At 36.0% G+C, this 14,898-nt stretch overlaps 2 protein-coding genes across 4 annotated transcripts; one reads left to right on the forward strand and one right to left on the reverse strand.

The window, feature by feature from the left end:
- Positions 1-8,855: 8,855 nt before the first annotated feature.
- On the forward strand, positions 8,856-12,391 carry LOC104098262 (probable protein phosphatase 2C 34). Of its 3 annotated transcripts, none has more exons than XM_009604949.4 (6): positions 8,856-9,148; positions 9,811-10,101; positions 10,401-10,709; positions 11,261-11,378; positions 11,459-11,682; positions 12,153-12,391. In XM_009604949.4, the coding sequence occupies exons 2-6, from the start codon at positions 9,850-9,852 to the stop codon at positions 12,363-12,365; spliced, it is 1,116 nt and encodes a 371-aa protein (XP_009603244.1). In that variant the 5' UTR covers positions 8,856-9,148; positions 9,811-9,849; the 3' UTR covers positions 12,366-12,391. The 3 variants fall into 3 exon arrangements, with proteins under 3 accessions (XP_009603244.1, XP_009603245.1, XP_009603246.1); XM_009604950.4 differs by having other exon boundaries at positions 8,880-9,151; XM_009604951.4 differs by lacking the exon at positions 8,856-9,148 and adding an exon at positions 9,460-9,573.
- A 1,393-nt stretch (positions 12,392-13,784) lies between these two features.
- LOC104098261 (deoxyuridine 5'-triphosphate nucleotidohydrolase) lies at positions 13,785-14,885 on the reverse strand. The gene is made up of 3 exons (XM_009604948.4): positions 14,642-14,885; positions 14,457-14,548; positions 13,785-14,234 (listed from the first exon to the last, which is right to left on the reverse strand). The coding sequence occupies exons 1-3, from the start codon at positions 14,821-14,823 to the stop codon at positions 13,990-13,992; spliced, it is 519 nt and encodes a 172-aa protein (XP_009603243.1). The 5' UTR covers positions 14,824-14,885; the 3' UTR covers positions 13,785-13,989.
- Positions 14,886-14,898: the final 13 nt, after the last annotated feature.

Below are 14,898 nucleotides of genomic sequence, written 5' to 3' on the forward strand. Positions count from 1 at the left end.
ATAGGTGCCGAATTTAATGATAAAGGTAGTCTTTTCTTGATCGCTCGGATCCATCCGAATTTGGTTGTACCCGGAATAGGCATCGAGAAAACTGAGTATCTCGTGCCCGGTCGTCGCGTTGATCATCCGATCGATGTTAGGAAAAGGAAAAAAATCGTTAGGGCATGCCTTGTTCAGATCTTTATAATCCACACACATTCTTAACTTATTTTCTTTTTTAGGTACTACCACTACGTTAGCTAACTAGTCTGAGTATTTAACTTCCCGAATGGACCCTATTTTAAGGAGTTTATATACCTCGTCCTTGATGAATGTATGTTTGACCTCGGACTACGGTCTCCTTTTCTGCTTAACCGGATGGAACTTCTGGTCCAAGCTCAGTTTATGAGTGGTTACCTCCGGCGGGATCCCTGTCATGTCGAGATGGGACCAAGCGAAACAATCTATGTTAACTATAAGAAATTCAATGAGTTTTTTCTTGAGCTCGGGAGTTAACCCCGTGCCCATGTATACCTTCCAATCGGGTAAGTGTTCGATCAATATAACTTGATCCAGCTCCTCGACCATTGATTTGGTTGCATCAGAATCATAAGGAGCTATGAATGATCTAGGAACTCCATAATCATCCTCCTCGTCAACTACTCGTCCTTCCGATTCTATCGGGACTGGTATCGGTGATTGCTATTTAATTTCTTCCTTCCTAGTTGGCTCCGTGTCCTTTGATAACGAGAACACGGGCACCAGGGTCACCTTGTCGACTGCGAACATTTTCTTTGCGGCCGGCTACTCTCCGTAGACCGTTTTGACTCCTCTCGGTGTAGGAAACTTCAATGCCTGGTGTAAGGTCGAGGACATCGCCCTCATGTTGTGAACCCATGGCCTTTTGAATAGGGCATTGTACCTCATGTCTCCTTCGATCACGTAGAATTTTGTATATTGGATCGTACTAGCATAGTTATTTCTCATTTAGTAGCTTCACATGCCATGTTAAATCTGTTCAACACCCGGACAAGTGGTATTATTTGGTCTTGTAACCCCAACTGCTCTACGACCCTCGATCTGATGATGTTGGCCGAACTGCCTGGATCAATCAATACACGGTTAACTCGAGATTTATTGATAAGTACAGATATCATCAATGCATCATTATGAGGTTGTACGATGCCCTCGGCATCCTCGTCGCTGAACGAAATGGTTCCCTCCGGGGCGTAATCTCGTGTGCGTTTTTTCCTCGTGATGGATACTTTAGTGCGCTTTATCAACGGCCCCTGGGGACATCGACCCCTCCAATGATCATGTTGATGACGTGCTAAGGTTCTTCTTGTTCGGTAACCATTTTTGCTCATCAAGCCTCGACTATTTGGCCTTTGAACGTTTCTCTCTTCATTCCTTGTAGAGTTGCGCCCGGACCCATTTTTCCTTCGATCTACACTGTATGGTTGATACCGATCTCGGACTGGCCTTGATTCATGATCGATGACTCTTTTAAAGCTGTTGTCGGTCCTGATGGGATAAACAGGCCCAGAGGGGATCCGAGTTGGTCGTCCTTGACTCTAATCTTTGACTGGTACCTGTTGTGGACGTCGGCCCAAGTTACCGTCGGGTACTCTACCAAATTTTGTTTTAGCTGATGCGAAGCCAAGGAGCTTCAGGGGTTAAGTCCTTGAGTGAATTCCTGAACGGCTCAATCATCCGCAAATAGAGGCAAGTCCATCCGTTCTATTTGAAACCTTGACATGAACTCTCTGAGCATCTCGCTGTCTCTTTGCTTAACCTTGAAAATGTTCGATTTTCTGGTCTTGACCTTGATGGCCCCGGCATGAGCCTTCACAAAAGCATCTACGAGCATAGCGAATGAGTCAATGGAATTTGGGGGTAAGTTGTGATACCATATCATTTCTCCTTTTGAAAGAGTTTCCCTGAACTTCTTTAGTAACACCGACTCGATTTCATCGTCTTCTAAGTCGTTGCCTTTGATGGCGCATGTGTAGGAGGTCACATGCTCATTCAGATCTGTGGTTCCATTATATTTTGTAATGTCGGGCATACGAAACCTCTTCGGGATTGGCTTTGGTGTCGCGCTCGGAGGGAAAGGCTTTGGGACAAATATCTTGGAATCCTCTCCTTTCAATATCGGGGTGCTCCCGGGATTTGATTGACCCTGGAATTGTATGTCTCCACCTTCTTGTCGTTTGCTTCAATTTTCTTTTCACCTGATTCCACCCGTTTCATTAATGCTTCCAACATCTTCATTGCTTCGGGACTGACATCGGACTCAGCTTCACCCGGTCTTTCGGTGATTTGCTCATTTATTCGGGTGTTTTCCCGGAACGGTTCAGGTTCAACTCTGCTGGCGGCGCGACTTTGATTTTGCAGTTGCATTATCGCCGCCCATTGAGGCTGGAACATTTCGAAGATTAACCGTAGGCTAACCCCTTCGCCCTTGCCTTTGGGCGCTCCTCGAGCCGTTGGTCGGGCTCCTTCTCGAACGCTGTTCTCGGGATCGGTAGACAGGTTGGCGTCGATGGCCAGATGCGAGTTAGCATCGACTGGATTTGCAACTGGGACACCGTTGGGATCAGCAGGGGCACCTCATTGCTAGGCACCAGATTGTTGTTTTTGCCATGATGGCCAGACTCAGCCTCAACGTTCAAGTGGCAAAACTGAGTATTTGACATTTTTAAGTTGACTTGAAATTGAGACCTCAAAGAACAAGTGTAAAATAGAGTGTGTTATGGAGATTTTGTATCAAACCACCACTATTATCCTTAGCCCCACGGTAAGCGCCAAACTGTTTACCCTTAAAACAGATAACAATTGAATTTGTACGCGGTTTTAAGGATACGTGAATTGATTCAACACAAGTAATCAAGAATGTTATATAAGCGAATTAAAGATAAAATAAATAACCAAACTAGTTGCGACATTAGGCCGGGCTCGGACTTGAGCTGAACAATAGTCTTATCCTCGATCGGGCCCTCGATGCGAAGCCATATATATATATATATATATATATATATATATATATATATAAAGAAGAGTGATTAAAATAAGAACTTTTCAATAGCTAGAAAAAGAGAGAAGTAAGTTTGTATTTCCTTGATATGCGTGTTACAATGTGTCTATTAAATAAAAAGCCTCCCCTTTATTTAGTAGGAGAGTTTCATCCCTAGTACAATTCTAAAAAAGATAAAAATCCTCCTTTCTCGTCAATTACTGATACACTACTGACATCGGGCGAGATCCGGCTGTGATATCCGGTTGGGTGCGGATATCACAACCCTCTGTTAGTCTTGTGCAATCGTTTGTAGTGCTTTTCGAGGTCTTGGAGCTCGTTCTGGATTCAGGGAGTGTTGTCTTGCCAGATCCGCTGGCGCGTTCCAGTCTCGATTCGAAGAGTTATCGGATTCGGTCCCGATCTCATACATTCATACTCTTACTTTGTTTGACTTACCGGGAAGTTAGGATGTGCACTAACCCCGAATTCACCCGTATACAATTTGGACCAAAATTATTGAGTTCGATGAAATCGTACGTTGAAGGCTAGCTCCGCCCCGGTGTTCACAGCTTCACACCTCTCAAACTGACCAAACTGAAAGAGGATGAGGGTGAAGGGTCAATTTTGCAGTGCTGGAAAGACGCAGAGAATGGTGAATTTTGCAGTGCCGCTGCCGCCCCACACTTGATTGTTGGCAGCTTACGTTTCACGATCTCCTTCTCCTTTCCAAATTTCAATCAATCCGCAATCAGGATCCACACAAAAAAATTACTTTTAAACATATTATTTTCTGTCCATAAAATACATCGTTTGAATTATTTTTGTGTTATAAAAAAAACTTGACAATTCCACCGTGAGAAAAAAACACACACTATTCTTCGTCCGCACAAAAAGTTACTTTTACTTTGGTATTTTTCTCTTGTGGATTAAAGGAAATAGTTATTGTACCCATGGGCATAAAATATTAAAAAGAAAAGACAAAACAAAGAAATTCCTCTATTTATTCCTACGAGTATTTTGGAACAAACACTTCTCATTATGATTTTAGAAAGTATAAAAGGTTTAATTTGTTGAGCTGTGTATAGGGTTGGGTTGGATTAATTGTTACCGACCCACCGAATCTAGTGACAAATATTAGGGTCCACGATAAATCATTGATGGGAGAGTGTGACCATCTAACCCAAATAAAAGGAATTGCACTTTCATCAATTTTTAATTTAAAATCTTTAATTGGTCGTCAAAGGGACATCAATTAAATTAACTACTAAATTAGTTTTTAGGTAAAGTAAGCACATTGGGCCCTCTTTCCGACCTTTCTATTTCCTCCACACATTTAGTAGTTGATCATATCTCTTTCTTCATTATCGACACATTTTGTATTTCCCCTTTGACAACTATAGTATGTCCATTTGTAATTTTTGTACTTCTTCACGAAATGAAGTATATACTATTAAGGAAAGATAATCTAATTAGAAGTTCTTAGAGGAGTTTAGATTAAATGTCATGTCTCACCTTTTTGGCACACATCTTTCTTGTTCAATAAAAAATAGTGTTAGTCAGTATTTCGCATATCAAAGTATAGTGTAGTTGTGCAATAATTGCTATTGCATAGATATCAAAAATATACTTCTATTGTTTGATGAAAAGGTTTTATAGAATGTGCACGCAATTTTTTTAACATTCCCGATTGAAGAAAATTGAAAAAATTTAAGACTAAAATTTTGATTTCTAGTCTTCAATTTCCCTTATTATTATCAATTCTTGCACCATTTGTTCGGTGTGCTTATATTTATTTATTTGAACTGCTTATTAATTTTGAATAAGAAACAACTGATTTCTTGTTTTAGCAGGCCATTAATATCTTCGATCTTGGAGGCCCTCAATATTTGAAATTCTGAATAATTGTCAAAGATGTTGTACATGTTCGAACATTATTGTGGTCCTAAACCACATGCAAAATTTGCACATTTAAAACAATACTACAAACATAATGAATAATACTACTCATTCAAGAAGAGGGTCCTATGTTATTGTCGGATCTCATCCCGGGTCCCCGACCCCACCGCTACCCGCTTCAGTCCAGATCTTGGGACTAATTGCATTTCAGTCCTTGGCGTATTACATGTTTTTACTGTTTCCCTATTTAATTTTATATTAGGATTATTATTATGGACGTTACTCTTGGGTGTTTTGGTTATTTCATAAAATATGAAACTTGTGTCTAGTTCGATCCCAATAGTTCAATCCCAAAATTTAGCTCATGAGGTGAGAACTGTCACAGACACTATAAGGAGACCTATTTGTTAACTCCCACCCGACGTGGGACTCAACATATCGAGATTAGAAAACTAAATTTGATAAAAATAAAATTATATATTATACACCCAAGAGTGTAGCTTAGTGGTCAATGAAGTGGGTGGAGAACCATGAGGTTTCATGTTCAAACCCTAGCAGAGACAAAAAATACTAGGTTATTTCTTCCCATTTGTCCAAGTCTTTGGTGGACAGAGTTACCTAATAACTATTGTTGGTGCGAGGTAGCATGTATCTCCTGAAATTAGTCGAGATGCGTGCAAACTGGCTCAGACATCACTGTTATTATAAAAAACTATATATTATACAAAAATAATTTTAGAGATTTTGCTTAAGATTTGTTTTTATAGCACATATCTTCATTGTGGTTTGATATGTTACATTTACTATCCTATTTTGATTAATTGTGGGATGCTTCATTTTGTTACGCAAACCGCACCCCAATTCCCCCTATGCTAACTGGTGTAATATCCTTAAGTTTACTGGATTAATAATGTTTTCATCATATTTCATTTTACTTAATATGGAAGTTTAAGCATGAAGATAATGTAGCTATATCACTTTTTCTTCGGATTAATTCAATGAACATGACTCCCTTTTTTATTTCTTTCTTTTTTTGCATTAGATTTTCATTCCTACGCCAGTATTGCTTATGTCAGAAGCGCAATACAAAACAAGGGTTGACTGGTAACTTAGTTGTAAAACTACTACTACGTAGTTATTACTATTACTATATACGAATATGTTAGCTGCAGCTGTAAAATCTAAATCTTACTAAGCTCTTTCTTTTTCTTCATTTTTCCCTCCACGCGAGACCACGACTATCCCATTCAATAGAACATAAATAATTAAAAATGTTTATTTAATTATTTCGACCAATTATATGTTCGCCTATTACACGGCCCTGTGATTGGATGCAATGAAATTTACATTTTATAGTATAATTTCCTAGGCCAAGACAGTTACTGTTACTTGGACAGCTTTTATTTCTTTTTTATAGTACTCTATCCTGTTCACAATAAGTGATGTTTTGGCTGTTTTTACACAGATTAAAAAATTCACCTTTTAACATTAATTAACAATAAAATTAACCATATTATCCTTTACTATCTTTTCAAAGAAAAACTCCTAACACATACTCCAACACTATTTACTCCAAGAGCAATGTAAGAAAAAAATAATTAATTTATTCTTAAAATATGAAAAAATCAGATATTTTGGGCCACAAAATAAAGGCCAAAAAATTACTTATTGTGGACAACTTTTACTAACTCATCAAATTGTTAGCTAACCTTCAGCTATCTCTAAGGATGCCATCTGGAGACAAAACTCTAAGTTTGTGCTTTAAATAATGTGAACTTTACATAACTGTCACAATTTAAAAGAAATATAACAAATTCGTAGCATAAAATCTAATATTACAATTGTGGAAGGAAAATATTTATATTTGTAGCACACAGTTCCATTAAAATAGGAATATTAATTATTAATCTCTAAACATAAGCAATTTGAATGGAAAGTCAATAATTCTTTGTACAAAATCATGCCTTTTTTTTTTCTCTTTATCTATTAGTTTTCCTTCTTTTTCTTCATCTTCTTAATTTTATTTTCTGTCGAAGCCAATATATTTTCTAAATTTGTTCCAATCATTTTCTTTTTAATTATCTTTCTTAAATTTTTCTCTTGCTTCTTTCTTCCTTTCTTAACATAAAAATCTTACTTCGATAATAATATACGTTAATATATACAAAACGTATATAAAAAAAGATATATTGAATTAACACATATAAAATATACAAAAAATATACATAAAAAATACATCTTCAATTAAGATGACACTTAGACATGTGAAATATACATAAAATAATATATCTTAAATTTAATTAAGATGACATATAAATATACAATATATATATATATATATATATATATATATATATATATATATATATATATATATATATATATATATATATATATAATACATCCTGAATTAAAATGGCACTTGACATATAAAATATATTTGAAATATACATTAAAAATACATCTTAAAATAAGATGGCACTTCACAAATAAATATACAAAAATTATATATATAAAAATATATTTTGAATTAAAGTGATACTTGATATACAAAGTATAAAAGACGTATAAATCAATACATCTTGAATTTAGGTGGCATTCATATATGCATTAGATTTTTAAAAATGGAGTGAAGAAGATGAATGTTTGGCTTAATTTTTGTAATATGCTAATAATGAAAAAAAAAATATTCTTTATGGAATAAACAATAAATGATACTAATTTTTTAAATAATAATTAAAAAGGATCAGGTGTGTAACTAATAATTAATCATATCAACATAATTGCGTTATTCTGGAACTATAAAAAATAATAATAGAAGACTCTGCGATGTGGACCGCCAAATAATCAATTAATTGACTCAATCTTGTTAGGCCTTCCAAGTTTATCCACGTATTTTATTTACAGAACATCTTAATCTTTTAATCATTATATAATTGTTTGTTCGACATTAGTTAGAATTGTTCTTTCGTTTTAAGAGAAAAATCTTTAGTTTGACAGCTTACAAGGATTAAAAGAATTGTATCTCAGCCCTTACCTCACATGGTTAGTTGAATAACAAATTAAATAATTAGAAAATAATGCATATTCAATAATTCTCTGCTGATTACAAAGTATTTGACAACCTACATGACTCCATCATGTTATTAAAAATGAGATTTCCATTATTGTTAACGAGAATGTTAAAACTCAATAAATGATACTCAATCTTCGCAAAAGGCATCAACTGTTGATACATGCATATCAAAATCTTATCTAATTTTTTAGATGAAAGAAAAGTACTTAGCGTCAAAGGTTCTTTTTAATATCTTGTGCATTTAAATATCATCACATAAAATCAAAAGAAGGGAAAACTGAATTTTTGTTTTTGTGGGAAAATTACTTGTACGTATGAGTTTGCATAGCATTTGATCTTATGTATTTGGACATGACTTCTTTTTAAAAAGCTAAAGGTTTTTTTAGGAAAACATTGTTATTTCACTCGAAATATTCCTCAAAATAAGCTTTTACCATTATTTCAAATATTGATATACAGATAGTTAGGATTCAGCTTACAAATAATGACTTCAATATTTACAAATGAATATGACTGGAGTCTATTGGAAACATCATCTCTACTTTCACAAGGTAGGAGTAAGGTCTGTGTACACATTATCTTCTACGAACTCACTTGTAAGATTACATTGGATTTGTTGTTGTTGTAATAGGATACGACGGTTTGATATCCTCAACATGTATAAAAAGGATAGTGCTCGTCCTCCTCGCACTAGAACGGGTAAAATAAGATTTGATCCTCATTACTTGTATCATTTCTTTTTTGAGCTTCAAAAAATAAAATGCTTACCTAAATAGTATGAATTCAAAAAAGTATTTGCAAGTGAGTCATGGCCAAATAATTGGAGAAAAAAAAATCTTAACGAAATCCAGGTCAATATAGACATTTGAGTAAATGTGCATAAATAATTTAAGAAAGAACTACAGGAACGAAGGAAGTTGGACACCACATGTTTAACGTACACTCCGTGTATGTCACTGTACACAATAACCAAACTCCTCTAACTTGTCTTCTCTTTCCCTTAAAAGGATCTACTAACGTAATCTTCTAATGGATTCTCATCTTTTCTCTCGATTTCTCAGCTCGGAATTTCGTCATTTTCCGGCAATCTGTTTCAGCTTTTCAGGCTTCTCGATAAGTCTCTGATTCTAGTTGAACACTCATTTCTCCGACCATATTCCACCGGAAGTAAAACCAAGGTGGTTCACATGGTCTTTCCTTTTTGTCAGTTCAAATAACATACGGGTGTTAGGTTAATCAAGTTTTATTCATTTCAAGGGAAAATTTCTTTTTCTTTGTTTACCAATAAAATGAAGAAAAGGGATAACTTTTTGAAATTTCCTATAGTCTGTTCCAAAGCTTTTTGGGTTTTGGTTGTTATAGGAGTTATTTAAGTCCTCTTCTTATCTAATTCTGTTTGGTAATTGAGAAAACGGTAAAGAAAGGACAAACTTTTTAAAGTGTTACGCATTTGTCTTTGTCCTTTTTATGCAAAAAATTCCATGGGTAGAATTCTATAGATTTAGTGGATTGATGGGTGTCTGTTCATTCTTCTGACATTTTTCTGCTGATGGAATTCCAAGTGGAATTTGAATATTCTCTGCTTTTCTTGCACTGTTAAAAGGTTCTTTAATCTCACTTCAGATTCATCATTTTTGGATATTTCTGTATTTTAAAACCCTCAGATGCTTAACTTTCTGAGTCAGATCACATCTCTTTTTACCTCAGCTAAGTATATCCAATTACTTGGCTTCATGTGATGGTCTATGTGTATGTTAAATCACTTTTTACTAAATATGATATGCATATTTTGAGGGTTGTTGTACCTATAAAGCTCAAGAATTTTGTCTATCTGCTGCAGGAGTATTTCATATTTGGGTAGCTAAGGATTAAGCTCTAAATGGGGCATTTCTCTTCAATGTTTAATGGATTGGCAAGGTCTTTTTCCTTAAAGAAAAGAAGGAATTGTACTGGGAATGGGAAATATGATGGTAGAGAAGCTGTTGAGGCTATGGCTAAAGAAGCCAAGAAAAATGACTTGATATTAAGGTCTTCTGGAACTGTAAATGTTGTTGGCTCTAAAAATTTTGCTTCATTATTCTCTAGGAGAGGTGAAAAAGGAGTGAATCAAGATTGCTTCATTGTTTGGGAGGTATGCTTCCACTATTAGCCTATTTATGATTACTAAATCTCCTCTTTGTTCTATACTAGTCTGTGGATCTTTTTAGTTGTGATATCTATGATTGTAGCAGTAGCTTTTGGTAAATTCTTTTTTTGGTAATGGGTGACAGTAAATAATCAAGCTCAGGACCTATGTCTTGAAACTATATTGAAGTGTGCGACCAATTCATTTAAAAGCTTAATTTGTTAGCGAGAGCAGACATTTATTTACTTAATTATGTCTCAACACTATATCGTAACAGATTGTTTTTGGCATTGTGGGAATGACAGGAATTTGGATGCCAAGAAGATATGATATTCTGTGGTATATTTGATGGGCATGGTCCATGGGGTCATTTTGTGGCGAAGAAGGTTCGAGAATCGATGGTATCTTCGTTGCTTTGCAATTGGCAAGAGAGTCTAGCCGAGGCTTCAGTTGATCCCGATTTAGATTTAGATTCTGATAAGAAGCTTCAAAGGTTTAACATATGGAAGGACTCATACCTAAAGGCATGTGCAGCTGTAGATCAGGAGCTGGAACACCATCCTAAGATAGATACATTTTACAGTGGAACCACTGCTTTGACAATAGTCAGACAGGTAATTCTGTTAGCTCTTGTTTTTTTTTCCTCTTCCTTTTTGGGAATCATCAGTGTTGTAATTCTTGTGTGGTTATCCTTTTCTTTACCAACTTGGCTTTGTAAAGTGTCAGCCACTAACCTTGTTTTTCAAACGTACTGTGCTTTTGGGTGTTCCTCGATATAAGAAATATACTGAATTATTGTATTCTCAATGTGTAAAGGGAGTTCTTTTACAATGGCAGTTCACTTGTATTTCCCCTTCTGTTTTTGAGTGCGGAAATGATGTTTTCACTATAACTGTTTGGCATGTTCACCCTGAAATAGCAAATTGTGTATGAGTTTGAAGCCTGATAAATTCCAAGAAGCCAGCATCCTTTCTTTTAAATATTTTACTTTATCCTCTTTTTAGCTTTTGAATGATGGGAATCAAGAAAATTCATTACTATCTTTTTATGTCTCTATAGCAAAATATAGTCCATAGTTTTGTGATCAAGAAAATCTGCTTTTTTATTTATATTGCCAATATATATAGGCTAAATTCTAATTAGATTAGTGTTCATTGTGTTGCAGGGTGAGATTATTTTTATAGCAAATGTAGGTGACTCGCGTGCTGTATTGGCTACCACTTGTGATGATGGCAACTTGGTACCAGTTCAGCTAACTATTGATTTCAAGCCAAATCTACCTCGTGAGTCCTCTGTATACCTTTCTCTGCTCTACTAGACAGAAAACAGCCATATATAAGCTATTTTAATGTTTGTTTTGCAGAGGAAACTGAGAGGATAATACAGTGTAATGGTCGAGTATTTTGCTTAGATGATGAATCCGGGGTGCATCGATTATGGCTGCCTGATGAAGAATCCCCTGGATTGGCGATGTCTAGAGCCTTTGGGGACTATTGCGTTAAAGATTTTGGTCTAATTTCAGTGCCTGATGTGACTCAAAGGCATATCACAAGCAAAGACCAATTTGTTGTGCTGGCAACTGATGGGGTATGTTTTGTGCCTTCTGGGTTGTTCCCAATTTTAGAATTAGTCTAACAAGGACAATCATGTCTTCATCACTAATAGTAATACCGTATTTCTTAATTAGGCACATAGAACAAAAAGTAGGTAGGTCAACAATTGTAAGCATAAGTCAATAGATCGTCAGTTTTTGCTCCTAGGGCTTTGATTTTCTCAAAGAAATTAAAAAGAACTTGTGTGGTGTTGGTTAGACGCACGTCACGAGCTCAAACTGTTCTGCGGATAAAATCAGTATTGAGCCGGGAAAATGATAGAGGGGCGTTCTCATAGTTGCCAGAGTTTGGGTCCTGAGTCTCAAGTAAAGTCGCACCAGAAGCCCAAAGTAGATTTTTCCGAGATAAAAATTGATTAAGATTCATCAGTTTAACACAAGGGCTTGGCCACAATAAACAAATATTGTATTATTATTATTATTATTATTATTATTATTTTTGCAGGTATGGGATGTAGTCTCTAACCAAGAGGCTGTAGAAATTGTATCCACAACTCCAGATAGAGCAAAGGCGGCCAAGTGTCTGGTTCAATGCGCTGTCCGCGCTTGGAAACGCAAGAGAAGAGGGATAGCTGTGGATGATATTTCTGCTATTGTACTCTTCTTTCATTCTAATCATTTCTGTCACCATATTTACCCTGTAACTGCACCAAAATAACTTAATAGCAAAAGCTATTCTCTCTCTCTCTCTCTCTCTCTTGCTTACATGTTGGAATTAACATAAAACCTTAGATTTAGGTGCTCTTTAACTACATGAAGTATGGGGAAAAAAATGGATCATTTATTGTTTCCGTTTGGAGTAATAATTAATTGAATCTTTAACCCGATCGGATGTAACTCAGATATTGTTGTAGAGGACGCACTCCACTCCTAGTCCACATAGTTTTTGACAGAAAGAAAAATTGCAGCATAAACACCATTAGCGGCAGATCCAAATATAGGGTCGTTGGTCGGCAAAACCCCAAGTTTTGGGCTTGTACCCTGTGTGTGTGTGTGTGAAAAACAAATATTTATAGAGTTTGTTATAAATTTCAAAACTTATTCTCCCAACTCAAAATCCATTACATCTGAATTTTGAATCAGTCACTAGACATAGTCCGAGCAGTATTAATTGAGTTAAGATTGTATATATTAATTCTAAATGGCCATGTAAATATGGATCAGATCCATTGTTCTCCATTTAATTAAAAAAAACCATCATGCACTGATTAAGGCAGATTTGAACTAGGCCTTCAACCTCCTTGATTATGTTCTTGAGTTTACTTCCGACTTTTTCCCTGTCATTTCGGCTTTACATTGCTAGGCTTTCCTAATTCGTCCTGCCATGTTCTACCTACACTCTCTTTTCAGTTGAAGAATACTTCCAAGTAAGCTAAAGTTTAAAGAACAGACATTCAATGAAGACTAACTGCAATTGGAGAAGTGCCAAAATTTCCAGCTCCACAAGTTCAGGGAAGACTTCCAAACAACCCTAACATAGGACCGGACTAAACAAAGAGTTAAATCCACGTGTGGCTGAAAAGTCTTTGCCCAAGAAAATAAGAAAATAAACCCAACTTTGCTACACTCTTTTGTAAACATGGAAATTAAGGCCTATACTCGAACAGCCATGACAGTGATACTATTTGTCTTACACCATTTTACACAGCCAATAATATCAATACCTATATCCAACTTGGTATCTTAGAAGCTAAGGTGAAAAATCAGAACTCAAAAAGTCCTATTAGGGCACTAACTTCTACAAGCAACCCGCCTGATTCAATCACATTAGCTGCGGGAGAATTTAATGCTGAGCCCATTTGCTTATCAAGTTGCTAATTCGATGTGCAACTTATAAAACGTCACTTTCTTCAAGAAGCATATTTTCGCTTTGATGTTCTTATCTCAACTGTTGAAATTGCAAACATGGCTCTTAATTGCAATATTTAGCAGGCAGGCAACAGCTGGAGCCAAGAATCAGAGCAAAGGGCACTTCTCACTCATGGTTAACTAGGAAAATGAAATGAACCAAACTACATGCATAACAAATGTAGAACTACTGATTAAAAAAAGATGTACTCGAGTTGAACCTGGCTGCTCATAGAACAAAAGAGTAGATTACTAAGTAATATTTAAGATGAGTGAGATATACATTCGATCCAAAATATACCTTCCAAAATCCCCCACTAACCAAACTGTTGGCTTTAGTACTAGGTAGAACCCAAATAACAACCAAAACCTACTAAATCTAAAACTAGATAAAACTATAATATCACCATTTTCAAAGTTAAGGCCAAACTTTTTCATACTCCAGTGGATCCAAATCCACCAGATCCTCTCACAGTTGAATCAAGATCATCCACCTCCTCAACATCTGGAGTCACAATTTTCTGAATAATAAGCTGTGCAATCCTGTCACCAGCCTTGACTTCAAAATCAGCATCGGAATGGTTGAACAAAACAACCCCAACTGGCCCTCTGTAGTCTGCATCTATAACTCCAGCTCCAACATCTATCGAATGCTTCCATGCCAAACCAGATCGAGGCGCTATTACCAAACAAAGAATTAAAAACACCAGAAAACACAAGTATCAGTCCTGGTAAAACAGCTCTTTGAGGGTGCAATGGAGGAAATGATTACAAAGTAATATAGGAAATAACAATAGTGTTTTATAAAGAATGTGTACAAGTTAAGTTACCAAACATTGGAAATTAATTTCGTCAAAAATTGTTTTCCTGAAAAATATCTCAAAAACGTCGAGTAAATTACCAATACGAGCATAGGCTCCTTGAGGAACAGCTATGCTGAGATCTGTGGGTATCAACGCCTTGCCTCTAGCGGGTACTTTAGTCTCTGCAGCACTGTATACCGAGAAAACAAACAATTTAGTAAAAAGATAAATCATTTTGCTAAATGGGTTCACAAAGTTACTGGGTGAAAACCTGAAATCGAACCTGGAAAGATCATAACCAGCAGAAAGAGGGGAAGCTCTGGAGGGTAAAACAGCGTTTTCAGAGAGTTTCTTGATTCGGAAAAAGGGGATTTCAGGGACAACACCGTTCTGGGGTTGGTCCAATTTCTGGATTTTGGGACAAGGCTCTTTGATCTCAGGGGAGTTTATATCATTTTCTGCCATTTTTTGGAATTTGGTTTGAAGAAGAAGAGTTTCTGAGAATGGAGAAAATGCAAGGGTTTTGAAGAGTGAGCGGGA

This window comes from Nicotiana tomentosiformis, chromosome 1, assembly GCF_000390325.3.
Source record: "Nicotiana tomentosiformis chromosome 1, ASM39032v3, whole genome shotgun sequence".
Taxonomy (NCBI): Eukaryota; Viridiplantae; Streptophyta; class Magnoliopsida; order Solanales; family Solanaceae; genus Nicotiana; species Nicotiana tomentosiformis.

Bases quoted from the DNA above. Each gene is read 5' to 3' on its own strand.
- LOC104098262 (XM_009604949.4), top strand. From the start codon at position 9,850: ATGGGGCATTTCTCTTCAATGTTTAATGGATTGGCAAGGTCTTTTTCC. The intron at 10,710-11,260 runs GTAATTCTGTTA...ATTGTGTTGCAG, and splicing joins CTTTGACAATAGTCAGACAG to GGTGAGATTATTTTTATAGC. The intron at 11,379-11,458 runs GTGAGTCCTCTG...TTTGTTTTGCAG, and splicing joins TTTCAAGCCAAATCTACCTC to AGGAAACTGAGAGGATAATA.
- LOC104098261 (XM_009604948.4), bottom strand. From the start codon at position 14,823: ATGGCAGAAAATGATATAAACTCCCCTGAGATCAAAGAGCCTTGTCCC. The intron at 14,549-14,641 runs GTTCGATTTCAG...CTCGGTATACAG, and splicing joins GCTGGTTATGATCTTTCCAG to TGCTGCAGAGACTAAAGTAC. The intron at 14,235-14,456 runs GTAATTTACTCG...GTTTGGTAATAG, and splicing joins AGGAGCCTATGCTCGTATTG to CGCCTCGATCTGGTTTGGCA.